The sequence below is a fragment of the Rhea pennata genome, chromosome 7, assembly GCF_028389875.1.
Source record: "Rhea pennata isolate bPtePen1 chromosome 7, bPtePen1.pri, whole genome shotgun sequence".
In the NCBI taxonomy this organism is placed as follows: domain Eukaryota; kingdom Metazoa; phylum Chordata; class Aves; order Rheiformes; family Rheidae; genus Rhea; species Rhea pennata.
In genome coordinates this window covers 36,157,665-36,185,626 of record NC_084669.1, presented here as the reverse complement: position 1 = coordinate 36,185,626, position 27,962 = coordinate 36,157,665, and the positions used below count along the sequence as shown (strand labels likewise).

Here is a 27,962-nt window from a genome sequence, read left to right as displayed (position 1 = left end):
CTGCTCTTTTTTTTTTTTTTTTTTTTTTTATACGGTGAGACATTTCCAGAGCAAAATTAGGGTTTATAACAATAACCACACTTGACACATCTTTCTTCTTTTTTCTTATAAAACAAACAGGAAAATCACCATGAAATATTCTCAGTAATTACAGAGATTATTGTGAGTTAAAAGTAAAAACAGAAGCTCCTCATGCGTCACTTCTAAAATCCTTTCCCTCTCCCCGCCCACATGGACTGGAGGCAAAAGTTCACCATCCACCCTCAAGGGAGAGGAAAAGGGAACAGAACATTTTTAAGAGCTTTCTTTAATGTGTGCACACGTGTGTGTGCATATGTGAAAAATCCATCTCTACAAATCTAAAATAAGGTTACTCTTTAAAACTTCTAAACTAAAGTAACAAGGGACACTAGAACTCCTGAAAAGAGATGGTAATTCAGTTGCTTAAGGTGATATAAATGGACAGAGGATGTTGATAGCATGAAGGAATCAGACTAAACCCCTCTCATCTCTAGTAACAGCTCCTCATCAAGTCACAACACATCACACTACTACCATTCCCTCTCCTCACCACATTGAAAAAATAAAACCCACCTCTAATGCTTTTAATGCTACTCAAGTTTATGTTGAAAAATAAAGTTTCATTTGGCTGCTGCTGCTACTTAGTGTCTAGCTTGGCCATTTCTTGCACATAGATGCCAATACTTTCACTGTCGAAGAGCAGAAAGTAAATGTTCTTCAAGGAGGAAGAGCTGGTGCCATCAAAATGGGTGGAAATGGCTCTGAGAGTCACCTGGGCTGCTGTCTGTTTTGGGAAGCAGTTTCTATGTGGTACAGAAAGAAAACAAAACAAGTGAGTGTCAGCCATCTGTGCAAGCATGCTGCTGAAAGGAACCATAGCTATACCAACTACAGGCTGATGTTAAGATACTGGCAGCTTTCTAATGTGTGAATCTCAAAAGCCAACCCCAAGGGTTTGACAGTAACATTTACCTGCTACTGTACTAGGTTTCTAGCTAACATAGCTACTGTATTTATTTGCTTCTATTTTTTTAGGACTAAAAAACATATTTAAACACTATTCTTTAGGATAAAGCTTTCCTATCCCATGTAGGGCAGGCTAAAAAGTTCAAGGCATGATTTGTTTTTTAGTGAAAAACTAAAAAAAAAAAAAAAAAAAAAAAAGAAAAAAAGAAAAAAGAAAGAAAAAAATCAGACTCTTCCTCAGAAGAACTGAAAAGCTACCAATCTTTGCACTAAATGTAGCTTTCAATTATGTTCACATGTCTTAGGGCAGCTGGTCCATGTAACTGAGACTGGAGTTTCTAGACCACAGTGTTTGTTCCATCTTAAATCATTCTCATATGCCTGTTTTGAGGTACAAAACCATTCAGCTGCAACTCAGTTTCTTCACCCTCATCTCAGTGTCACAATATAAGAGAACTGGCTGAGAGCACATCATAAATGTGACACATCCTGTGTCACTGACATTTGGGAGGGAAGAAAACTCTTTCGCATTCCTTGCTGGGGTTTTTCTGCTGCCCGACAGTGACAGACTGCCTCAGAGGTTCAGCAGAAGCATGCTTATACTAGACCTGCTGCTTTTGCAACTGAAGTGTGTTGATGCAATTTGCTTGCTACATAAGCATGCAGGAAGTCAAATACCTAGGAGAGTCTGAATGAGACTTTATCAGGGTACACTGAATTGCTTGAAGGCGGGTTAAGACCTGGCTGAGATTTCAGACAGGCCTTTGGGCATAACTATTCTGGCTGTTTTTGAGTTTCATGACTCTTATTTAGATTCTGCTGCATGGTAACACTCCAACAGAGGTCAGATCCATGCCAAAATTCTGACCAATACAACCTAATTCACGCCCTTGTTCTAAAGCAGGATCACACTTAACTTTTCTGCTTCTGAAAGCAGTTCATCTAACCTGTCCTTAAAAATGTGATGGGGCTACATCAAAATACACAGATACCACAATTTTTCAACTGTAAAGATTGTTAAGCACTGGAATGGTGTATCTCTTATAACAGCATCCAGACCCACCTTTCCAGTCTTTTTCTTCCTTTCCCACCCCACAGCAACATTATGTTGTGTATTTGTTTTTATTCTCCTTCCTAAGTTTAGTACTACTCACTAGTTCTCACTCAATTTCATGTCAATGATTTCAGACTACTTACCACATTTATACTAAATCATGTCCAAAAAAGAACAGTTGAGAACTAGTCATCCACAACTGTTGTATGTTTACTCTCTACCATCCAAATGATTACTAACAAACAGTATTTACTAGCTTTAGTTCCACGACAGTTCTCTGCAGCAACCCTCCTGATGTGTCTTTTTGGCATGGAGCTAGTGAGAAAATTTTGAAAATGTTTATATCCACTTGCCACCACTACTTACTTCATCTAGACTGCATTTTCTACTTTTTATGACAAGGTCATAGAGGTGCAAAGCCCTACTAGAGTTGAGATATCCTATCTTCTGCTATTTCCCCAATATCATATCTGTCACTCCAAACAGTTCCTAAGCTGGACTCAAAAAAAAAAAAAAAAATCTACAGAACTAATACTGTGTAAATCCTGATCTACCCAACAAAAACAGCATTTCTTATGCAGAGATGCAGGCTGGCATAACATGACAGCAAAAGCATTAGAAGCCTTTGAAAAACTCTGTGCCTTTTTTCAGACAACTCTGAGGTCCTCTGATGAAGTGCAAAAGAGCAGTATCTGCTAGGACCTACCCTCTTTCTTCTCTAATACAGCAGTAACTTTAAGAGCAAGAGAGAGCGAAGAGGAGCTAAGCAGCAAAAGGATCTGCACTAATTCTGATGCTCTAGGACTAGTTTATTCTTAAACAATGTTCATAAGAGACCCCGGGTCTATAAAGACTATTTTTATTGCTGTAAAAGTTACAGTTCACATTTTTAAAGGCTACACTTTAATAATAAAAAGTTGTAAAATGATTTATCATACTCAGTTTTGACTGAACGCTCTAAACAGAGAGATCTGTGCATAAAAGAAATAAAATCACTAAAATTATACTGCTTTTCTATTTACTCTTTTATCCTGGTCCATAATAATGTTGTTCTTGAAATAGTGTCTTGAAAAGTGTCTGTGCAAAAAAAGGCATTTGCTCCTTCTGTATATTCAGTGATGTGTGGTGATTTCAGTGATCAAAATGCAGTCTTACATTGATTTATTCACTACAGGGTCAACACAGCTTGCATGGGTTATGCACTCTATTCTTTGGGTATTACTAACAAAATCAGGCATTATATTTCAAATTAGTCATAAGCATGCAAACTCTAACATAAAAGAACAACTTTGACAATCAGCGGGGCTTGTGTAAGACTTCTTATGATCAGGCACCAGTCAAGATTAGAAAACAGGTTTAAGAAAAGTGCTTTGGATTTCTTAGTCAAGCACATCTTATTTGCTAGCTGTTAAGAGAAAAAATTGATGTTTGCCTTTTAGAACATAACTATATTTGAGGAACAGAGTGATTTTCCTCTGAAAGAAAACATTTCATCCAACTAGTCTGTTTAATATATACTCTTGGGATGACTTAAGTAAATACGCTGTGTCTACCTGGCCCAAATTGTCTTAACTTGTCTTCAGTATTATGCCAGTGTACTCTTATTAATACTAATGGAGTTTTAAACAAGAATCACTACAATACAATGAGGGGACATAAAAACCAAGGCAGTGCAGGTCCAGGTTCTAGAAAAATTGAAATTACTCACTAGTAAAAGAAAGCATGTGATTTAGCTGATTTCTTTACATAAAGGCTTTCTGGTCATTCCACAGAAATAATGCGCTTTAAGTTCTTTTACTCCGGAGAAGCACTGTGTCACCTGGCCTCAGCCCTCAGATGAGCAAGGGTTGGCCCCCTTGACGTCACGGATGAGACGGTATCTCTCTACCACAGCAGCAGCTCTCTGACAGCTAATTGTACAATTACAATACAGAATTCTCTTACACAGAAAGATTCCTACCTGCCACTGGGAAAAGGGGGAAAAGCCACAGACTTCAACTTCTTGTCTTCTGCAGCTGTTAAGCAGTTCTTTATAGTCTCCTCAAGCTGCTCTTCACACTTGTCTGAGCCCCACTGTGGGATGTGACAGTGGATGACAAACTTTGCTGCTAGGCCACTAGACTGGGTAAGTGCAGCTAGAACAAATGAAAAGACAACACTTAGTTTTGAACAGAAAGCACTCTGCAATGACCTCTCAATCCAAAGCAATCTTTTATATTACCTTTCCAAAGAATACATGAGGAATTAGCATATGCCACAATGATTCCCTTGCAATCATAATCTGATTGTCTTGCCATCAATCACTACTTCTTTGGAGATCAAAGGACTGAGGGTTCATTCATTAACACGTAGTTTTTCAATAATTTTTTATCTTTCTCATTCAACATGGACTCTGGATTTATTTCATGCAGAGTATCAAAACACTGAACTGAAAACAGTTTAATTCCTCAATAGACATTTCTGTTGCCATATTAGAATGCTTCATCAACATCCTGCATCATTATAGCTCGAGAGTTCAGGAGTACTATCTACTCCCACTTCACAGCTAGGTAATTTCAGAGATAAAGACACGAAAATCCAAGAAGTCTGTTGAAAGTAACCACTAGTTAGGTCTCATTATCTATGCATCCTGTGAGCAGCACTTGAACTCACGGCCCGTTAGGCTGGAGCTCAAGTATTTGCAGCAGACCTCCAGTCACTAAGAGCCATCTAGTACTGCTTGCCTCAAAAAATCAGTGGAAGTGGCAATTTCAAACACAAGAATACAGTGCAATGGCTGACAGAGGGTCAGCCGTCTATTAAACCAAGATTACCTTCTTTCCTCTTAACAGCATAAAAGGAGCACATTTTCTAGTGATGTAGTGACTTTAACAGAAAAAAGTAGTTGACTTATGTTATGGCATATATTTATAAGCAGTGAACACAAAGTAAAGTGAAAATATATTGTATAAAAATTTCCCTATCATTTGGGAATATAAAACCAAGCTATCTATTTCAGGAATTTTATGAACTATACTATTTAAGCATTTGACCTCTTTATTATTGAGATACTAAGTCAAATAAGGCACTAGAAAATATACTATAATTTCCCTCCATCTGCCCTCTGCCCAACTTCAGACCCCAGGAGCTGGTTTAATTTGTTCACAAAGGAAGATATAATCTCAGGCCCCAAATTATTCACTGCTATAGATATGCTAAACATGTGAATTTGAACATAAGAGTTCTTCTATATTTCTATAAAGTAGAGGTAGTACCTGGAAGAAGAGACGCAATTTAAACAATAAAGCATCTAAGTTCTAAAGATCCTATCACATCTTTATTTGTGATCAAAGTAAGGAAATTGCGTTGACTACACTGTTCATTATATATGCAAAAGCAAGAAAATTTATGAACTACCACTGTTCTCATAGTTCATGTGGTAAGACTGTGAGCTAGCTCTGGCTCTTGCTAAGGAACATAGTGCAAATAGAAGAGGAAAGATGGCACAGAGGAGACAGCATAAATTTTCCTTGATTTGGGGACCCCACAGATAGAAATGGCATAAGGTAAACTAAACAGCCTGCTTTAATCTGTGTTGGCAGCTAGAAACCCAAAAACAGAATGGGCACAGGACAGAGGTACCCTATTCCTCTCCCCCCCCCTTTTTTTTTCCTCCTAAATATGCTGTCTGTATCAGCAACAGCCTTGAAGAAGAAACAGGATCTTTTATATCACATAAGAGAAGGCACATGCATAACCAAGAACAGATCAGAATGTCAAGAGAAAAGAACGTATGGAACGTAGTATTTTCAGAAAAGAAAGTAGCATCCTTTTTACCTTCAGCAACTTCCAAAGGTCCTTGAGATTTGCGAAGCTCCTTCACAGTTTCTAAAAACTCTTTTCCTCCAGCCTTTTCCAAAGCCTTGCCTGCAAGGACACAAAGCAAAAGACCTTGGCTCCAAAGTATCCACACGGAAAAAAAAACCTCTACAGTATTTAAAAGAACACTTTACATGTATTATCATGTTTAGCAGCAGCTTGTGTTTATGTTCCCACTTTATCAGCCACAGATAAAGGTCATTTTTTATTGGTTTTGAAAAACCTTGCATGTTATTACTGGAAGTACTTTAATGTAATTATTTGCAAGTATGCCACCTTCCTCTGCCTTAAGGTTGAAAATGTGAATAGCAAGATTTGCAGGACTTGTTTCCTAAACAGACCAGAGAACAACAAAAATAAAGCATCCTTATCAGCTTAAAAACTACCACAAACAAAGCGTTCATAACCCATCAACAAAATCAACATACGAAGCAGGCCGCTTTCCTTCAGGAATAGTATCCTAGCAAAACTCCAGAACTCTTGTAACTTCTAAGTTGGACCAGGAATTTCGAAGATATGATGCAGTGCTTATGAGCTCTATCCCATAACTTAACTTAATGTCCCTTGTAGATGAGCAATATACATCAGTATAGGTATCATTCTGTCTCCTACATCATTGCAACACGCTAACCCCAATTACTTTCCTGAAATAATTTATGAAATAAACACAGTTGGGATGCCAGTGAATAGAACAACAATCCAAAGCCTGCAGCTGGATTCTCTGCCTCTCAGTGCAGCTGACTGTATCATAGGCAAGTAGTTTACCTCCCTACTGCGTCAACTTCCATATCTGTACAAAACAGATAATAACATTTCTTTCACATGAGCAGTACAAGGCTTTGCACATAGGTTTTTCTGAAGCATGTAGAATTCTATAGTGAAAAGCACAATTAGAAGTGTTATTAATACATATAATTTTCCTCACAAAATTTTCAAAGGCAAATACAAAAAAAATCCAATAAAGACTAATAATGATTATTTACACCTTTGCTGCCCATATGCTTTAAGAAATTATCTGTGTTTTGAGTGTTGTTAGCCATCATTAAAAAAAGAAAAATAGTGATTAGCCTGTTATACCTAGTCAGTTCCAGCCTGATTTTCAGAAGTGTTGTAAGTGATATTTTATGGCCTGGGGAAGATTCAGATGAAACAGGATGGAATCTCAGCAGGCAGCTAGTAGACCAGATACTGTTCCAACTTAGATTTGCTTTTTCTGCGTGCAGCAGAGCCTCACCTATTTCCTCCTTGAGGTCTATTTCAGCAGTTGTAGGGTGAACAATGCCTTCTACTTTCATGGAGCCAATATGGCTGATGTCACTCTGTGTCAGAGAAAGCTGTAAGACGATGATGAGAGAGTAGAAAGAATTAAAACTAATAATCTGAGGACAAAATAATTTTCATATCAAATAACTAAACCAGAAGGGTGGATTCTGTTTTTCAGAGATCATTAAATTTATTGTGTTCAGTATTGTGTGATTCTGTCTTTTAGACTTTGATTTCTACACCAGTTAGACTGTTCCATGATATTCTTATAGTTTGGAAGCTTGCTCAAAAGGAAATTATTGCAAGAAATGTTTTTCCAGATGAGCCTACTATTTGAAATAAAAGTAATAATAAAAAAAAAATTTACTACATCTCCATAGCTAAACCTGCAAGAAAAACTGCAGCTTCATTCAATGGTACAAAGATTAAGGACAGCAAAAAATCTTCTTGGCTAGTGAAGAAAAAGAAAACAAAAGGAAGGAATGGGATGGACAGTCTGACTGGACAATATCAACATGTCGGTTGTTTGGTGGGATAGTTTTGTAATTCTGGACTGTCACAGTCTGTTCTACACAGAGATAGGCACACACTGCAGGTCTGGTAAGGCCTTCAATTTGAAGGGAGTAGCACCTCGTGGCCTGCTTTCAAGCTGGGGCACCCAGGCTTCTGGCACAAACCAACATGTGAAAGTTGCTGGGTAATCCTAGGGACTTGGTCAAAAACTTAGTTGGGATGCAGCTGGGGCATGAGAGCTCAGAAATGCTTCTATATCCACCCGTTTGGACGTAGTTTAGAAGACAAAATTTGGTTCAGCAGTATACAGCTGAGTCCAAACCGAACAAAATCCTAGAACAGCTTTACCAGTGAAATGAATCAGTATGGCTCTCTCCCCAAGAAGAGAGACTGACCAGCCTTATCCTTAGAAATCTGTTATTTGCAGCCCTCTTTTTTGGAGAGGGCACACCCCAATGCCTTGAGTTTAAGATCAAGTCTTAAATTTGGGACCACTGATAGAAAATGAAGAGAAGATCTCATACTGGTACTGGATAAAAAGGATCATTCTGTTCATACTAGGCTTCACTGGTGTAACTCCCATCTGTTATAACTTTGCATTACCTTTTGTCCTGGCACAAGGCTTTTGGAGGACAAGATAGTGAAACCATCCCCAGGCCCATCTTCAGCTGTTGAATTTGAAGCCCCTTCTTTTTCACTGTCCTTTTGTTTGTTCTATTTGGGGAAAAAAAAAAAAAGGATAAGCAAAAACCCTCCAAACAAAGACAGTGTTCACCATTACTCAGCAATGAACAGATTTAACCAGTTACTAATGATCTCATCTTCTCAAGGCAATATATTATTCATAGCCTTTTATTCCCAAAAGATTATATAAGAGTTCTCTGTTGTCTGTAACACACTAAATGATCAGTGGTTCATCTAAGGCATTATATAAATTTGTGGTCATGGTAAGAGTCAGAGGTATGCACACCCATTTCTGGTTTTACTCGTGATTACTGTTGTCTTTATGGGTAGGTTTGCATTTTTTTTTTTTGTTTTTGCTGCTAACAGAGGAGAGTCCATTCTAAATCAAACTTAGTATCCCTGTCAAATGCTCCAGTTTGAAGGAAAAAATATCTGAACAACATAACAAGTCTCAACTAACAAATCATAAATATTAATCCATACTGACAATAGAGAGCCATCACACCTCAATATAAGCAGGATAAAATGAAATACCTAATCACTAGCTAAAGTTTGAGTGCAAAATCCCTTTTGTGGGACACACTCCTTCAAGCAACCTAGCTCCAGAAGCAGGAAAGCTGTTCCTACCAGGGCTGTGAGAGCACATACTCACATCTCTCCATATTTGGCTCAAGGATGTCAAGAAGCTAACTATTCCTGATGAGCCCCAAATCCTGCACATGTGCAATTCCAAGTAAGGTGGTAACTGAAATAAATACACAGAGGCATCCTACTCTAACTACTAAGTAACTCTATTGTCTTCTTAAATGTAATCTTTGCCTATTCCCAACGATGCAGATCTGTCAAAGATCTATCAAAGTCTATTTCCAGAAAGATGGGCTCAACACAAGAATTTAAGAAGTTTAGATCACAGCTTAAAACAACTTAATTCCTATCCAAGCAAAACTTTGTTAACATTTTAACATCCACACACTGGAATGACAAACCAAGGAGCATTGGTCTAGGTTATTACTTTACCACAATAAACTATCTTGGACAGCAACAGAGGATGGGCCACTGTTAGGGAAGGTGCAGTGGTCAAGTTCCAACTTACTTATTCTTCTCTCAACTTTCTAAAAACCCTTAACAGCACCACAGGTAGGACCGAGTGAAACAAAGGGCTTGTCAAAATGACTTTTATATACCAGCTCAGAGCAAGTTCTCTGACCAGTGAAAACCTTCAACAGCAATCTGGTAACTGCAGAGGGCTGAAGGCATGGTATCTATCAACCAGAGAATGACTTAGAATACAGTTTCCTCTATTTTAAATGCTAGAGCTCATTCCTGCACAATTAGTGTACCATCTATGTGAATTATTGTGATTCTCTAACTATTCCTAAAATTCAGAGAAAAATATCCTGGTCTCTCTATTTTCAACTCCTACCTCCCATTTCAAGCTGTAACAAACAAATAACTAATGCACAAGCGCTGATCTATTTATCCTTATATTCCTAGATATTTTCTGATCCATTCCTTCTCCCACACTTTCAAAATCTGGTACCTGCCTCATGCTTACCTTTTTGGGTGTCCTGGCCTTGGCAGACTTTGCTTTCTTCCCACTCTTTTTGCTCACCATGGATTTCCTTCCTTTTTTCTCAGGAGTAGGGGAAAGGATGGTCTCAGATTTGCCTTTGGCACCCCTTTTCTTGGCTAGGAGCTCTGGTTGAATTCTGGGCAGGACACCTCCACTTGCAATAGTCACACCCTTTAGCAACTGCACAGAGAAATGGTGTAAAGGAGCAGAAAATATCCTGTTACAGATTCTCTTATGCACTCAAGCTGCTTCACTGACCACCCATACAAGTAGAGCACATACTGTCCGAAAGCACTGCACTTTGTTCCTTTACCATGAGAGAATCCGATTAGGAGGAAATCCACAACAGCACAGAAACCTGGCAGGTCACACTGTTTATAAAGTCCACACGTGCCAGTGAACACTGAACTCTACAGGCCAGTCACTCTTCTTTCTCTCGGTGCTGGTCTTTCTGCATACCTACTCTTGCTGGCTCACAAGCAGTGAATGAAGTAACTGCTACAGCAGCAGGCTACATAAAATTGACAGCACCACAGCCCTGTTCAGAGAAAAATGCATTATAGATCCTTCTGGTAGGAAAGTGGATTGAATGCAGGTATGAGCTCCAAGCACCAGCCTGGAAGAAGGAAACAATAGGAATGGCACTTAGAGAAGAATGGGGATCACTCTCACTATACCAGAGTGGGCCATTATACTATCTGGAGGACAAAATCTGTTTAACTCCTAACTGACAATGTAGATCTAGTCTCCACCTCACAAGCCTGTGACTAGTACTACCTAGCAGGGAATGGACTGATATTATCATTCTTTGTCCTCTTCTAGCCTCTGTTTTGACATTTCAGTCCCCTGTAACAGAAAAGCAAGAGCTGGATGACTTCACAAGCGCAGCTTTTAATTTTTTTAAAGGAGTCAAGCGTAGCACAAGAATCTGTCAAAGTATGAATGATGTTTCCCATCTTCCCGCTGGGCTAGCCAAGACGAGATCCTCTGATGTTGACTAAACCTCTCCAGCACTGCTGAATACTGCAGTTCACAGCCCGTGACATGACCTCTCTTTTCACTCAACAAGTTTAGCAGAAGCAATTCCACAAGCAATCCTCAAAGTCAGAGCTTTGAAAATCACAGTCTGAGTGCTAATGGGACTCAGGCATATGGAGGGGGAGGCAGTCCTGGATGCAGCAGTCACAGAAAGTGAGCCAGATCCCTATCCAAGATGGGCCTCACACACAGTATAATAGAAAACACACAGTTCCACAACTTTTGAAAAGAAGTTTTCCATACAGCACATTTTATATGAGAATTGGATGTCCCTGAGCAAAAAATAAATCATAAACTTTACCCCCTTTAACAGGACTCTCAGCCTGCAAAAGAAGCAAAATTTAAACCCAGAGATATGTTTCCCTAGAACCGCAGTAAAAGGAGACATACCAGTAAGGGAACAAAAAAAAAAAAAGAGGCCAAAAGATCCTGGTATTTCTCAATGTAGAGATAAAATATTTAAAAAGTTGCCATTAAGGAATCAGCTAATTAGTTTAAGCTACATTAACAAAAGCACTACATCTAAGCCTAGGGTTGCAGCCATTGGAAGTTCCACTTCAAAACACAAAAAGGAACACCAAGCTGTTGGGTATATATCATGCCCTTTAAGAGCTAGGTACAGGTAAAGGTACTCAGGTCCTATACGGACACTGTCGGTTCAAGAACTGGTCTCAGGCACCTAAGGTATATTTCTATCCAGAGAGAAACAGAACGATGAATGACATGGAAAGAAAAACTAATTAGCCATAAAGATGAGGGCATACCCAACCTCTTCCAAAAGGCCACTGAAAGAATAGGATCCTGGATGACAACTAGCAAAATTTCTCCCATAAAATCACAGAGAAATTCACATATTTTAAAACTTCAAACAGAAAACTGTGAAAGATTCCTTGTGTGCCACTTGTAACAGCATGATACCTACTTGAAACAGAAAAAACACAAGAACATGTAGGTTTAAGATTCACCACATCTAACCTACCCATATAAACTTACCCACACCTCTTTTTTTCAAATCAGTGTTTTTTGGTCCTTTTTAGGACATTGGAGAGAGATTTCAGTTTAGGCATGTGTGGAATTGCTCAGAGTCACTATTTTCCAGTATTTTACTTATATGTAGAGTCCAACAGCTTGAGAAGAACTGTCAAACTTTTGGATACAATGAACCTCCCACCTAACATCTTCCTTACCATGTCCCTTTCCATACATATTTACATAGCTAAAGGTAGATGTATACAAATATTTTGCTTTTATAAAGGTGGGCATAATCTTGCTTTCTTCTGCTCTAATATTTACATTCTCATTCATATGTCAGACTACGCAGTTTCTAACTTTCAGAAATAGCAGTTTCACTTGGACTACAGAACATAACTCTTCCACTGAAATGTAAACAGGTACCTGATTCAGTTCCTCATCATTTGCAACTGCCAGGAGGATGTGTCTGGGGGCAATTCTTCCTTTCTTGTTGTCTCTTGCTGCATTTCCTGCTAGTTCTAAAATTTCAGCTGCAAATAGATTGAGATAAAAATGAGCAACAGAAATGTAACTTCTATACATCTGCATATACATTCCTATACATTTACAGTCCTTTTTAATATCAGTTACCTCTTCAAGGGTGTTTCCTGCTTTAAATGGTCTTTGCCATGGAAATGCAGAAAGTAAACCACGGTCAGTATGTTTGCAAATTTACATAAAATAATTTCTTCTCTAAAGGATACCTAGCAGGAAATACCCTAAGCTTGGTTCATATAACTGCTTTTACAAGTCTCAAGCCAGATTCTTTTTGAAAAAAAATAAAACATTCTCTACATAAATACACAGTCCAAAATTTAGCAGTAACCCTGTAACAACAGAACAGGAAAGCATGCAGAGAAACCCCAAACCTCGTAAAGAAAGTTCTGACAAAACAGCAAGGATTCTTAGGACCAAGTAAGATGAAGACTGAGGTGCATTTGAAGAAATACTCTGAAAGCCAACAGACAAGCCAGGCAGTGCTACAAAACTGCATTAAAGGCCACTGGAAATCTGTGAGATGCTTCATTTCAGATTAAGATACGCAGAGTTTGGCTCAGATGCAAGCAGACAACTTAAAGAGTTTCAATGCACAAACTACCGGTAGAAAATTCCTTCTATATTTTCCAGAAGTAAAAGGTCACTTTAAAAGCAGTTTCTCTAAATCTACAACATTTCAGCTGTGACCTAAAGTTTCTGAGGTTCTTCTGATCTTTATAGAGGAAACAGAGAAATTTTTTTGAGTTAGTCTTCTTTAAACTGTAACAATCACTAGAATTAATTAACAGTTTGACCCTATTTAGAAGTTATTTCTCATGTAAGAGAGAGAGAAAGGAGTACTTCGCTCAGAATAATCATAAAAAAAAAAAAAAAAAAAAAAAAAAAAAAAACTTTGACAAGGAAACAAGCTGCAAATATCTAGTGTCCCTTTCCTCAGTTTTTAACTTTTGTTTTTAAAATTATCAACAATACGGGCAAGAAAAAGATAGCCCATTAGTATTCTGTTAGCGACATCTTATTCCCCTTTAGTGGATTAAAAAAAAAAAAAAAAGAACTGTAAGTATTACAAACAGACAACTTTCAATCTAGTGGAAACCTACACAATGATCTCTGGCTAAAATCCAAAGAATATCATCAAGAGGTTTAGCTCTCAGTTCACAGGAAAAATACAAACCTTCAGTTTCACTCAGTTAGAATAACAAAGGTGCATACCTGTCATCCAGCTTTCACTACTATGTAAGATTATCTCTAACATTCAGTTAAATCTGTATGTTAAGAACAGCATCTGCTGATTTTTTTTTCACAATTACACATGAAAACTTTCAAGAAATAGTACCAAAGTTGCAAAGACAAGCATTTAAATTTTAGGAAATACTGGAACTATGGTTATCATAACCACAGAAGTAAAATCAGTGTGTGATCAATCAAAAATGTTATCAATACAAATACACACCAGACTTTTATTAAAAGTTAGATCAGTAACCTCAGCTCTGGCTTTTGCTAATCTTGGAATGCCTGACTTGCACTTCCAAATAGAAGATTTGGGGGAAAAAAAAATCCTACATAGTCCAGCTATATTCACTCATGCTGGGCTGCAGGCCTGGCACCTCACATCTACCTCCCTGACCTCTGCCATTGGAGCTAATGCAGTAGCAGACAGCAGTAATAGATTGTCATCTGTTATGCAGACCTGCGTAAAGCAAGAAGAGAGACCCATACTTCTCCAGTGGGTTTTGCAGATATATGCTCACAGCAGAGGAAATTTGCATCAGGAAAAAACCATACTTACCTGCATGGTAACCGAAGTTCTTTCAGATGTGCCAACAATAGGCACATTCTGCTAATGTGTGCTCACCCCAGTCCCCAAGGTTCTGGGTCCTCTGGCCAGCGTCCAGATGGTGCACTCAAATGTCCTCTGCCTAATGTTAAGAGCAAAAAATGCAGAACACTCAAACGCCAACCACTTTTTTTTTTTTTTTTTTTTTTTAAGTCTACCACAGGACACCAGGAAGTAGGGAATCCAAGGTAGAGACTATACAGGACAGACTACGGAATACGCACGTAAATAACGTATCAAAGGATGCTAATTATTTGCACAGGTAAATACTTGCCTTACCTCCTTCTAACAATTGTCTATATGCATATTTTTCTACTTTGAAACACAGTGATGTTTGATATGCTTGAAGCCATATTGATTGCTTCAGAGTGGAAGTAGAAACTCACTATCTTAAAAATACAAAAAGGCACTTGTAAAATGCAACATCACATCTGGAGGCTTCAGTAATCACACTCTCAGCAGATGTGAACAGATCCCTAAAGAAACTGCTTTATATTTCAAATAGAAATATCTTGACAGTTGAGGCCATTTAAATTCTATGGAGACTGAAGTCTGAAAATATAGGTCCTATAACAATGTCCTATCCTCTAACAAGCTTTTTGCAATCAAATGGCTTGATATTCTCAGACATAAGTTGGTTTTACATTATATCCTCTCAGCAGCAGATGCTAAGAATTACAATGAAATCTTGAAACAATCTTGTTTCCCTCAAGGTTTAAAATCCAGACCGGAAGTGTAACTTCAAGGAAAGAACATAGTTCAATGAATTTTCTTGTTCAGATCAGTCTCCAGGAGGCAATGATCTACTCAAATTCAGATATCTTTAGCACAGGCAGGTAAAAGCAAACCAGCTCATCTACACATCTCACAGTTCATCTTTGCTTCAGTAGACACCTAACGTAGGTCAACTGAACCATGCTCAGCACTGCCCACTGACTCTACACATCACCTAGACATTTAAGCTCGTATGTAAGGTGACCACATTGTCAATATTTAATACTGAGTCAAATCTCACCCTCTGTGAGGACCTTTACAAAGAATTAGTGCGTTTCTCAGATTCTCTTCTGGCTACAGGACAGTACAAAGGAAGATTGGGCAGAAGTATTTGTACCTCCAACTTGCAAAAATAAAAGTGACCCCAAAAGATACTTTAGGTCTTTTTAATGCAGCCTTTTCGGGATGAGTGAAGAACAGAACTGTCTTTTAACCAATATAAGCAGGAGCTAAGCTATAAACTGAATTGGATTAGATTGTCTTATCTAGCGACAGCACATACAGAGAAAAAAGGGGTTTCTTTAGGTATTGACAGATCAACAGATTTGGATGTCTGGAAACTAAAAGCATCACAGGCAGGCCAAAGCTATTTGTTCAGCTGAGTCTGGTCTGCTTTTGTGCTCAGTGAGACCAATAGGTAAGACATATGGTAACTACCAATCACAGAACTAGAAAGATTTCAGGCAGGTTATCTTGGTTTTTACTTCCCCTTGAGAATAAGCTGTGACAGCTCCTGTTACACTGCCACATGCAAGTCTACCCAAGAATACTTTTGCTCTGAAAAGATGTATTGGATGATGGAGTCCTTAGTCCCATCTGTGAGTGGAAAAGTATCTGCTCAGTGTGCCTCTTGAAAGCAGGTGGGTATACCAGACAGAGGAGAATGTTAGTCGATGTCCTTTGAAGGAGCAAGTATTTGCTGGTGTTGTCCTGCCCCTGAATTAGAGAAGATGGCTTTCTGCTGACAAATCCAACAGTCAATCAGCAGACCATTTATATATCTCCTGCTTCCTAAGCAACAGGCATCTGTATGTTTAGCCTCACGCTTCGGGAAGGTGCCTTACAGAACACATTCAGACGATATTTGATTTAGACGATGACTACTGCTGTCAGCCCTGCACACACACAGACCGCAGTCTGGCATGTTGCAAAGTCTATAAATCCAATGAGAATGTGGCCATTTTTTCCTGGTTGGCAGTTTTGACTCCAAAGTCAGTGGAGTAAAAGACTGCTCCAGTAAACTCTGCCTTCTGGACAGGAACTAAGCTGCAGTTTTGCAATATGACTTGCCTAAAGTCTGAAACAGGATAGAGAGGATATAAAAAAAGAGCTTTAGATCCTTGATGATATCTTCCTCACATTAGCTAATCAATTGAGGTTAAAAAGTACCTCTTCTGGTAATAACCTGCAGTGCCTGCTGGCATTTTACCAATGGGGCTGACAACCCACAGCTCAGATTCAGCATTGATAATGGCTGTGAGGTGCACAATATGCACACACAAATAATGCCACATATGCCACAAACAATGCTGCATACAAAGGAAAAAATGGGCAACTAGTGGCTTGTGACAGACAGCACCTACCAAAGCCAAAAGGCAGTCTAAACTACTTGGTGACTGGGAACAAGGATGTGTATGTTCCACCCAGACGATGCTACTCAAGAGGCTCTGTGCTTCAGGGCAACCCAAATGCAGGGTTTAAACGGACCACATGGGTGGCCAATTGCACCTGGACAAATCGCTGGTCCACTCTAGGCCATGGATGAGTGCGAACAGACAGTTCTGATCCAGGTTTAACTCTTCCTGCCTCATCCATCCTGCCTCTATTCCAATCATGTCTCGTTTACCCAGCTCCATAGCCCAACTCCCTTCCTAGGCAATCTACACCTGAGATTTCTCATCTGTTTCCTTTCCCAAATGGCCTCAGTTTCTGCCTCCTGCCCATTATTCTCGTCCGTTTTAATACTCAGGCTCACTTCCTTTCTGGGTTCTTTAAAAATCAACATTTCCCACCATTCAATCCTTGGCCTTTGCTCTAATTTTCCACTTTGTTATCCAGCTCCCTGACAGATATGGTTAAAGAACCAGACCGAATTTCTCCTGCTCCTTTACTCCCAGTCCCCCAAATTTAGCCCGAAGCAACTCCCCTGTATGCAGACTTTCAGCCCAAGTAGTCATTTCATAGCAAGTGACTTCACTTTCACAAGTGAGCAAGCGAAGACTGGAATTTATGATAGGGAGTATCAGGTAACATTAAGAAGCATTACCTGTTTGATATATAACACCTTATTTGACAACAGCCCCAGGAAAATATATTTTGTTTCCAAAGGCATGCTAGAAAAAAAAAAAAACTATATTCACACATACTTAATAGGAATAACCACATCAGAAAGGTTAGACATACTGCTTTTTAATTGAACTATCCCTCTTTGAAATCTTATCCCTTCCATCCCCCACAAAAAAACAAATAAAACCACCCCACTCAACAACAACTCTGGACAGAGTAGAAAAACTTTGGTTTAGAAATATCATTATGTATGAGAAAACAGGTGTTTGCTCAGAAACATTACTCCATACTATTACAGACGCAATATATTCAAACTTGGAGTTTTCTTAATCTCTCTGCTGAACCAAGCTGCTTAAAACAACACTCCTTTACAATTTATGTTGGCCTAATGCCTACATATCTAGCAATTATCTTGCCTGATTGACTATACAATCTTTTTTTTTCCAAAACACAGTGAATTCTTGTACATAATCTGCCCTTTCCAAATTAATGATTTAAATTAAGATGTACTTACTACACAGAAGCAGAGCCAACACATACACTGCCCTAGTTCAGACTATAGATAAATCGTGCTGAGTTGAATGTTATAAGAAGTTGACCACAGCTAAGTCTGCACTACAGAAAAAGGGCTGCATGTATCTGATGAGTTATTGACAATTTACTACTACACCTTGTAAAACTGCTACAGCTCAGAGAATGATTATGTCCAAATGCTTATTAAAGAAGCTTATCAGAATGCTATGGATTTTCATGGACTGGGAAATGAAAAGTAGCATTCCTTCCCAGCTTGAAGATCAGTAGAACCATTATGTAGCAGGTTAGTCAGCTATAAAATATAGCGCAGTTTCCAAAACCTACGTAATACAGTTTTCAAGTTGTGATATCCAGGCATCCAGAAATCCGTAGATGACTTCTAGGTGATCCACAGTCGATGATAAAGAAAATCAAATACAGCTTGATATACAGAAATCCATATTTATGACAATCTTGAAGAGACCTGAACCTCCATTAGGTAACAAACAGAAGCCCACAAATCAAAACAAGGTTAAAAACCACTGTGTTAGAGCAGGGGAGCTACATGGGCTCTGAACCCTGTATCTCCACCTTTTCATCTAACTTCCAGCAGCCACTGAAGCATCTCTGCCACATGGCACTTCATACTGCAGCTAAGCAAGCTCTGCAAGTCAGACTTCCCCTGTCCAGGACAGCTGCACCAGCTCCACAGAGAAGTTTCTGTTTCATAAATTAAAAATGAAGTCTTGGAACTGCAGAATTGTGCATATGAATAAATATATGTTCTCTAAAAAGTGAAAGATCTCCTCCAAGATCATTTACAGAACTGATCTTTCTCTAGAGGAAAGATGACTGCAAAAGCTCTTAAATCAAACATGTTGAATCTTACACAATAAAAGATCAAAAGAGGAGGAGGTGTGCTCATCATTTTGGACTTTGATTCTGCTTTTCAGAAGTATATTTTATTTTAAAGCCAGCTCCTTTTCTGGACTTATCTTTTAGAGGAAATGAAGGTGAGCATAAATGTAGGCTTAAATATTTTGTTTATATTTCTTCCATATAAGCAGTATTTTTTCATTCCAGCTTCAAAAATAGCCTCAGAAGAAAAAGATAGATTCTGATTCTGCAATTAATTGGCACAAACACTTAAGTTTCTCTAACATGCTATTAGGCAGCATCAGAAATTTAACATGCAAAGTTGATTATCACTACTTCAAGTTGTCTTCGTATCTTTAAAAAGAAATAGTGTTTTTATCTTCTGGTTGAGAAAGCAGGTTCTCATGTGTAAAGGAGACAACAGTATTTACATAAAGACTGGTATGCCATTACATGGGCAACCAGGCTTCAGGCACACTTCTTCCATGTCATTTTGGAGATAAACTATACTCTGAAACACAATCAACTCAACTAATTGCAGCTTGTGACTCTTCACAGATTCTCTAATGCACCTCAGTCTTGATCTGTAACTCCTAGAGTAACTTGAACCATACTCTTTTCTCCACGGAGTTTTGTTACAATTTGCTAACACGCTGTTTTCCACACTTAAATAAGAATTTGAGCACAGATATTTTCATAGGACAGTATGAAATACTGCAATATATCACAGTATATTGCAGTATATATTATCACAGTGTGACATCTGCCCCTTCCTCTGAAGTAAGGTCAATTTCGTAAGTGAAATGAAGAGTTCTGGTACCTAGGAAGATTTAAACCCCGACACAATCATAGCTTTTTATACACTGAAGAAAATCAAAAGGATTAAGAAAAAAAAAACACAGGTGAACGACATCTATATTTCATAGCACTTAAACGCTGTTCTGTGAGGAGAGAAGACATCAAAAAAAAACAGCTTGTCTGCTTAAAAAGTACTATAGATGTATAAGGTGAAGTTGCTTTTGTCCTCTCATGTTATTCATCTCCAATGCTATCAAACTCATACTTCATATCTGTTTTCTCTTGGCGGAGGGGACTACCTGGGTGTAACTCCTCACTCTGCAGAGCAATGAAAAACAACCCTCTCAACTAGCAATCAAGCATAGTACCCCTAAAAGAAAATTTCTATCCTCAAGCTTTCCAAGAAGCAAATTAACTCCCTTAAGCATTTTAAACAAATTTCAACACATTCTACGCTTTCAGAGGTACTGATCATATTCATGTCCCATGGATATCCCTAACTTCCGTGTGCGATCAGCACTTCTAGTATCTGGTTATTGGATTACCTGCTAGATACTCTATGACGGCTGCCATGTAAACTGGTGCTCCAACGCCTATTCGGTACTTGTATGTCCCTTTCTTTAAGTAGCGCATCATCCTCCCCACTGGGAAAATAACACCCGCCCTACTTGAGCGTGATAGTTTGGACATTTTCTTTTTCCCACTTCGGCCCGACATCTTGCAGCTTTGTGCTTTTCAATTTGTTGGCGATTCTTATCTCCTTGCTCCAATCCAAAAGCTGCAAGAGAAAAAGAAAAACTGGATTGATGTTCAGTATGCAAGAAACATCTTTATAGATCTCCTTGTCCTTACAGGAGGAAAAAAATCTAAACCCTGTCTCAATAACTGTTAATGCAGAAGTATTATTCATTAAAAGATGGATAACTAGAACATTTGCTATAGTTTTTCCCTTGGCTACTGCACTGTTAGTTTAACAATACCACAGAAGGATGGTTTGAAAAGTAGAGATATATGTTAAACTACATCTTAAAAAAACAAAAAAAGCAAATCATACCAAGGCAGACAGCAGCAGCATGGAAAATTTCAATGCCGATTGTTTAAGTTTAGCAGGTTATAAACAAAGGAGAAGAACTGATATAATGGATAGCATAAAACCAGTTGAAAAGCAGATACTGGTACCATCATCACCAAAAACTAGAGGAAGCTGTACCACTTGCACAACAGAATACAAAAGACGATACCTCCAAACATACTGCTTCACATGTCTTTTAAAAATATAGCTTCACTGATTTTAGCATGTTTGCCTTAAGATGAGAAGCTGGGAAACAACTGTGTTTCATGCACCTCCTCTGTCACTGCTCTGGCCTCAGGAACAGAGGCCGAGTGGCAGCTCACAGGCTTCACTGCTTTAATAATTCTCTCTGGATCACCTCCACAGCAGCCACTAAGAGCTGTAGAAGCCTGCCTCCACAGATGTAAATGGACTTCTTTAATCTCTCATCTTAAAAGGACTGACTTTTTTTTTTCCTCCCCTTCCTCATCTAGCTCTCTGAAGATGTTTTTTCCCCATGAAGAGCCAGCCTAGGCTATACACAGGAGCAAAGAAAACAAATCTGCTTCTCTCCTTGCTTTTCTGGCAACCATGAGATTCCAAATAAATGGATAACAAACCCTACAAACTCTGGAGTCAGCCAGTCCATTTACAGACTGCAAGCGGTCTGAATTACACACACAGATCCCACTCCAAGTCAAATAATGGTGAAGTTTTAACTTCGTTTCCAAAGATTGTTTTTAACTCCATTTTGATAGCTGCCCAAGTGGCCTAACTATGATCCCAATTACAACAAAGTAGATCCAGATTAATATCTTGGGAGTAAATGAAAAGTGTGACTGCAGCAGAAGACATTTCCATAATGATCACATAACTATATAATTCCCAGTATTCATTCACTTCAGTAAAACAAGGGAACAAAAGAAGGAAAATTTGAATAATATTTTGATGACATTAAGTGATACTGTGAAACTGAATCATACCAGACCAGTGAGATTATGATCTGCATTTTAAACAGCCTTCTAAAGAAAGTCTTTGACACCACACCAGACCCTTGGGAACACTCAACATTGATTTGAAGAGGGCACAGAAATCTGTGTTTGGTCCTTACCCTGCTTATTACAAACTAAATGCATATATGAAGAGGGTCACCTGCCCCATACTAAGACAGACATTCACACAAAGTTGCTCATTTCTAATAGCCAAATTGAAGGGTGGTTTTCTATGATAATCTAAATTGAACAGTGGTTCCACTTACGATGCTGAGGAAATATAATCACCACAGGGTCTGCAGGGATCTATAAAACCCTGATGTGTCCTTGTCTACAAGCCAATTTTTCTTTCTGTGTGCAATATATTATATAGACACAATAATTAAAGCTAGGAAACATTAAATCAGTAAACCTATTAGACATGGATCCATCAAAATTTATGTTGTTCATCATCCCAATCTGAGTTGCATGAGAACCACCAGTTTGGAATCAAGAATGGTAGTAAAAGAGCTAATAAACTGCTGCTTTTCTGGCTAACTACAGATTAAATGGCACTGGCCACTGCAAACAGATACAAGCCAACAAAAAAAGTCCCAAGAAACATATTAATTGCATTTATTCAGGAGTAACCAATTTTATAAGATGGGGAACAACTGCAAGGACGGAGTTCTGCTGACTAGGACTAAGAGGTTACAGTGGATAAAGAAAGATCATCATCAACGGCCAGTACTAAGCCTTAGATGAGGAGATACCTCACTTCAAATACCTGGAGCAATCAGAGAGAATCCGAAGGAGCGTGATAAAAGTAATCAGAGGTCTCAGACACATAAACAAATCATAAAGATTAAAAGAAGTGGGAAGACATGATAATGGTCTTTGAAGACATAAAAGACTGCTTCAAAGATGCCAGGAATGTGTGTTCCATATATACATGTCAGATAGGAAGAAAAAGCAGACTGGAGAGGGACTCTTAAAAAAAGCTTCATAACTGGGAGAATAGCAGAGCATTGGAATACATCACCTGGGAAGGCTGCAGAATCTTTCTACCAGAACAGCTTTAAACAAGTTAGAGAAATGTGTGTCAGGAAAGACACAGGGAGCATTGGATCTGACTTGGGACAGGAGGATGACTAGATGATCTCTCGAGGTCTCTTTATCTAGTCCTCTTATTTGTGGAAATCTGTAATTTGTGACAAACCCATCATTAACCTTTCTAATATAAAACTGAAACGTTTATCAGTAGCATAACTTGTCCTTTTCAGTTTGTGTGATAACTGACATTCAAATTAATGAACAAATGTAGGCTGGGAATTAGGTTTCTAGCCATCAGAGGAAAGAACTTCCGGAACAGCCTTCTGTTATGAGTAATATGAGCAACAATAACTCATTTTAAGATGGCACTTAATGTATGCACTAGGTTATGATTTGATTCCTACAGCACCAGCAGGCAGCTTCATGGCCCAAGAATTCTGTCCTGCACTGTAATCCCTACAGAGAACCACAGTGAAAGAGTACACTACAAAGAACCATGTATCAAAATCTTATTAAGCTAATCTCTCGAGTACTTGTTCCTATAGTACCAAACCCCAGTTGCTTGTAAATCAGTGAAAAAAAGCAATGCCACAAGGTTTGAATTCACAGAATTCAACTGCTGTTGTACTTGGTCTTTGTGATTGAAAATCAAAATATTCTTGTATAACTAAGCACCACACTCCAGGGCACACTACTACATTATATACATTTCTGTGTATAATTAATCACTTCTGGTTCCTTCTTCTGTTGCCTTATCTACATTTCCACCTCTTTCTTTACGCTTTTATTTTTTCCTAATCTCTCACAGGCACTGCAAGTTTCACAGCCCTATTTTCCCTACCATCAAGGCAACCTTTGGATTTCTAAAACATTTTTTCAAATACACTGCCAGTAACAAATCAGGTGTATTTGCACAACTTTTTGAAAGTCTAAACATGAAAAAAAAAAAAAAAGGTTTCAAACCTGTACTAATGCTCTCTTTCTCTCTTCTTTGCAACTTATAGGGAACTGGTTGTACTGGGCAGTGACATACAAATAAGTATGTGAAATCCCATGAAGCTCTGTTCTTGCCTTCTCCCCTATGCAAGATGACTTTTGGTAGAAAAGAAAGCTATAGTATAGTCAAAGCTATCAGAGTATACTTCCTGTCGACCGTGAACAAAGGAAATGCGATAAACTGGCATGGCCAATTATCTCCCACCACGTAACTTTGAGTGGATGCTAAGGACTGCAGAGACTACAGGTGACTCTCGATACTTGCGATCTCACTGCTCCTAGGTCTGCACCTAGGCCCCAAGGGCCAGGATTTTGGGCCCTGCTGGCTCATTTCTCCCACAGGCAAGGATCTGGTTTACCTAGAAAGATTCAAATCAAGTCAGACCTGACACCAGTTACTTGATGCACCCACCAGAACCGCTCCAGAGCCACAGACAGCTGAAGAGGTACCAGCTGAACACTTCTGTCCTAATTGTTCTCTTCAGGAGGTCAGCTAAATGTCAACAGGAAGAACTCAAGTTTACCATATTAACTGCCCTATTGCCAAATGGTTGATTATCTCTGGTCTTGCCTTTATAAACTATTGTCTGCATTAAAAAATAAGGCCATGCCATTTATGTGAAGTCCAGCTTAGCCGAGTTAGAAGAACTGCATCTGTATCTGACTATCGTGACATCACGAAGATTGGGCCATTTAAAGCAATTAATGCCTCCAATCTCCTAGTTGGTCACGGCACACTCCCACTCCACCATGACTCCAACATCCCCATGTTGCTATGGGAGATTTAATAGCTACCAAATCTCCTGGAGCTCTCCACAACGTGATGAAAACAGGGTAGACTTTTGCAAGCTGAGCCATCCTCAGTGTTATATCTTCCTTAGAGCTGAAAGCAACCAGCAACATTTTCCTTCTGACACCCAGAAAAAGAGCTATGCCTCCTCTCCACTCTTAGGTGGGCCTGCTTTGGAAGAAAGCATCTTCCTTTGGCCACTTGGAAGGCTCCTCCACTACAAACCCTAACACCTCATTTTCTTCCATTATTTTTTTTTTTTTATCTGCACAGAACGATGACTAACCCACAAGCTCGATGCAATAACAGACTACCCTGAGATATTCTGCTAAGCTCACTGACCATTGTGCAATTTGCATTCCGTGCCCATATCCAAGGTTTACCAAAGCAACCTTAAAACTACTTTCTAGTCCTTCCCACACTGATGCTCAGAAGAAATTACACAATCATCTTTAGGTGGTAAGAGTATCATTTTAGAAAAGCAAGGATAACCTAGGGGCACAGGAGAGACTGCAGCCTTCAAGCTGGAATTGTACTTCAAAAGCTAGCCGGGAAACAATTTTAGAGATTAACATGTCAAAATGTGGTAAGAAAGCATGAGTGCATATCAGAAAATTCAGTGCAGTGCAAAATGCATAAGATCTTCTGAACAGAGTTATTAAATATTCTTTGATTTAATAGCTGATCAAAAAGAACAATATCTAAAACTGTGTCTGCTCATATAAGTCTGAAGCAGAAGCTGTTCTATTAAGTGATGTTAGCAAGCTAACAGAGAAGAGAAATGAGTGTGCTCTTACACTCACAACGACCCTTTGTAGACATATCCTAGACTATTTATTACAAGACTCAAACTGCAACCCTGAATTCTCAGCCGCCACAGACATGCATCAGTTCAAGCAAGCTCCCCTTAATCAAGAGAAGGTCTGAATTTCTCTTGAGAGAAAAACAGCAATATCGAAGAAAAGAAAGTCTTAGTTTGTATAATGGATCACCAAGACCGTTGCAACACTGGAGGAAAACAAAGTAAATCCTGGTTGTTATTCTTCACATCCCCTGTAAGATACAGGAAAGCTAAGATAATTACTGCACCAATACGAAATGCACATTAGCAACTAGTTATCAGTAAATATCTGAGTAATGATTAGGCAAATTTCTCATCAGTTTGAACCAGCAGTTATTGCAGGCTACCATTCACTGTGTGCATGAAGAAGAGTATGCATCTTTCTAGGCTTCACAGGTGGCTACAACATCACCCGGCAGACTGATCCGTAACACAACATGTTAAGTGTCCTCCTTCAAATAGTTGTGAAAAGACATTTATATAGAGACATTATACTTTGAGCTAAATCAGAAGGTCACACTGGTTACTTTTACCCAGGCTGAAACGTTCAGAAATGGCTAGATGCCAATGCTTTGTGGCAAGTGTCTTTGAGTGGCCTCAGGCACAGAACTAGCACCAGAGTCTTTTCAAGGCTTTGCCCTGTGACTGTTTCTACTGAAATTATTTTTCAGTGGTTTGTTGAATACCATTTCTTCATGGTTCACACATGCTAATCACTTGTGCTTGGCTTCCCAATACTGAGAAAACTTAAACTCACAAGAAAAAAACTGACATCAAGAACACACAGGACTGTTACCAAAATAGCTGCATTTTCCTCATCTTAAGCTTATATCTGTTTGAACAGCTACAACCTCACAAGTGACTCAAATAAACCATATCTAGCAGGCATCCTAAACCACACTCGCATACGAATATCACTTTGTCAAAATAATTCAGAAGATTTAAGGCAGAAACTTATTTCCTGACCCAAGTGGTAAGATAAGACCAGTGAACACAGCACAACTCAGCAGGCAAAGAGCCTGTCCCCTATGCTCAACCCACCCCAAAACAACGACAGAGTACATTTGTGCCAACAGAAGCGTCGATGGCACACTGAAGCCAACAAAACACGGCCTGGCCGATGGCCCTTCACCTAAGAAATTACAGTTACAGACAAGACACTGATTGCCACGGTAGGGCAAACGCTGCCCTGGAGAACCCTCAGAGGCGGAAGGCATTAACCTCGCTCCAAAGCAAGTCTTCCTCGGACACCGCTCCTCACACAGCGGAGAGCGGCGCGGGGGCGGGCCCCAGCTCCGAGGCCTCCAGGCGACGGCGGGGCGCCGCTGCGGCCGGCACCGCTCCAGTGCAGCGGCGGCAGGACGCCGCGGCTGCGTCGCCAGAGGCCGGCCCGGGCCGCGCGCGCCGGCCGTTACAGCCCACGCCGTTGCCCTGGCGGCACGCGCCCCGCCCACTGCCCCCGACGCAGCGGCGCGTCCGCTCATTGGCCGCCCGCAGCGCCGGGAGCGCGGCGCGAGTTCTCTTCCTCCCCCCACCCCCGACAACCTCCGCACTCGCTGATTGGCCGGAGAGGCCAAAACACCTGAGAGCGGCGCCCGGCGGCGCCAGCCCATTGGCTGGCAGGAGCGCTTACAGGCGCCGCGCGCGCTCACACCCGCGGCCGCGCAGGCGCCCTGCGGCGCGACGGTGGAGGGGGTGTGAGGGGGGAGTGGCCGTTGGCTTTCCCGCGCAAACAGCCCCCCCCCCCCCCCCGCCCCCAACAAGGGGCTCGCTGCCGCCGCCACGGGAGGCCTGGGGGGGAGGCGGCGGCGGCGGCCATGCCCGCCGCGGGGCACGTCCCCGGAACGGGAAGTGCTTATCTCGGCCTCGCTCCGGGCGGGCCGGGGAGGGGGGAGCCACAGGCACGCGGGGGCCGAGCGCAGCCCCCGGGGAGCGGGCGGTTGGGCGCGCGCCTCGGGCCCCCCCGCCTCCCGACCTCATCCCCCCCACCAACGGCCGCAACGGCCGCCGCGCGCGCCCCAACGGCCGCCCGCCCTGCCCCCTTCCTTCCCCTCAGCGCGGCGGCCCCAGAGAAAGGGAGCAGCGGCGCCGGGAGGGGAAGCGAGGGAGGGGCGGGAGCGGGGCCTCACCTGCCGCCGCCGCCGCCGCCTTCTCTTCCCTTCCTCGTTTTCCTCTTTTTTTCCTCCCCCCACCCCCGCCCTTGCTCCGCCTCAGCCGCCGGCTCGCCTCCCGTATTGTACGATCCGACGGCGATGGCGGCGGCTCCTCGCGAGGGGGGTGGAAGGGGTTTCCTCCCGCTCCGCATACCGCCTCTAGGAGGAGTCACTGCAGCCGGGGCCTCCAGCAACCCCCCTATCGCCGCCGCCCTCCCCGGCAGCCAGCGCGCTGCTCCTCCTCGCCTCGCCGGGGCCCCAGCGCTGCCGCGCCTTCCCCCGCCCCCCGCCGCGCGGGCTCCGGCTCCACGGTGTCGCCTGCCGCCTGCCCCGTGTCGGGGCAGCGAGCCGCCCTGCGGCAAGGTGACCCGCGGCCGCTCGGCACCTCGCATCCAGCCCGCCGGCGCCCAGCGGGCTTGAGCGGCGCTAACAAAGAGGGCCGGCGGCTCTTTGTGTCCTGCCGCGCCGGGCCGGGCCGGGCCGGGCGGCCGCCCGCTCTGCCGCGCCTCCACCGCCAGCTTGCCCGCTCGCTACCGGAAAGCTG

At 41.0% G+C, this 27,962-nt stretch overlaps 1 protein-coding gene across 4 annotated transcripts; it reads right to left on the bottom strand.

Annotated features, from left to right (window-relative positions):
* Nucleotides 1–87: 87 nt before the first annotated feature.
* LOC134142503 (core histone macro-H2A.2) lies at nucleotides 88–27,660 on the bottom strand. Of its 4 annotated transcripts, none has more exons than XM_062579610.1 (9): nucleotides 27,573–27,660; nucleotides 20,109–20,341; nucleotides 12,366–12,472; nucleotides 9,915–10,112; nucleotides 8,279–8,389; nucleotides 7,134–7,233; nucleotides 5,858–5,947; nucleotides 4,002–4,176; nucleotides 88–824 (listed from the first exon to the last, which is right to left on the bottom strand). In XM_062579610.1, the coding sequence occupies exons 2-9, from the start codon at nucleotides 20,278–20,280 to the stop codon at nucleotides 659–661; spliced, it is 1,119 nt and encodes a 372-aa protein (XP_062435594.1). In that variant the 5' UTR covers nucleotides 20,281–20,341; nucleotides 27,573–27,660; the 3' UTR covers nucleotides 88–658. The 4 variants fall into 4 exon arrangements, with proteins under 4 accessions (XP_062435594.1, XP_062435595.1, XP_062435593.1 ...); XM_062579611.1 differs by lacking the exon at nucleotides 27,573–27,660 and adding an exon at nucleotides 27,395–27,562 and having other exon boundaries at nucleotides 20,109–20,361; XM_062579609.1 differs by lacking the exon at nucleotides 27,573–27,660 and adding an exon at nucleotides 27,395–27,562.
* Between the last annotated feature and the right edge of the window lie 302 nt (nucleotides 27,661–27,962).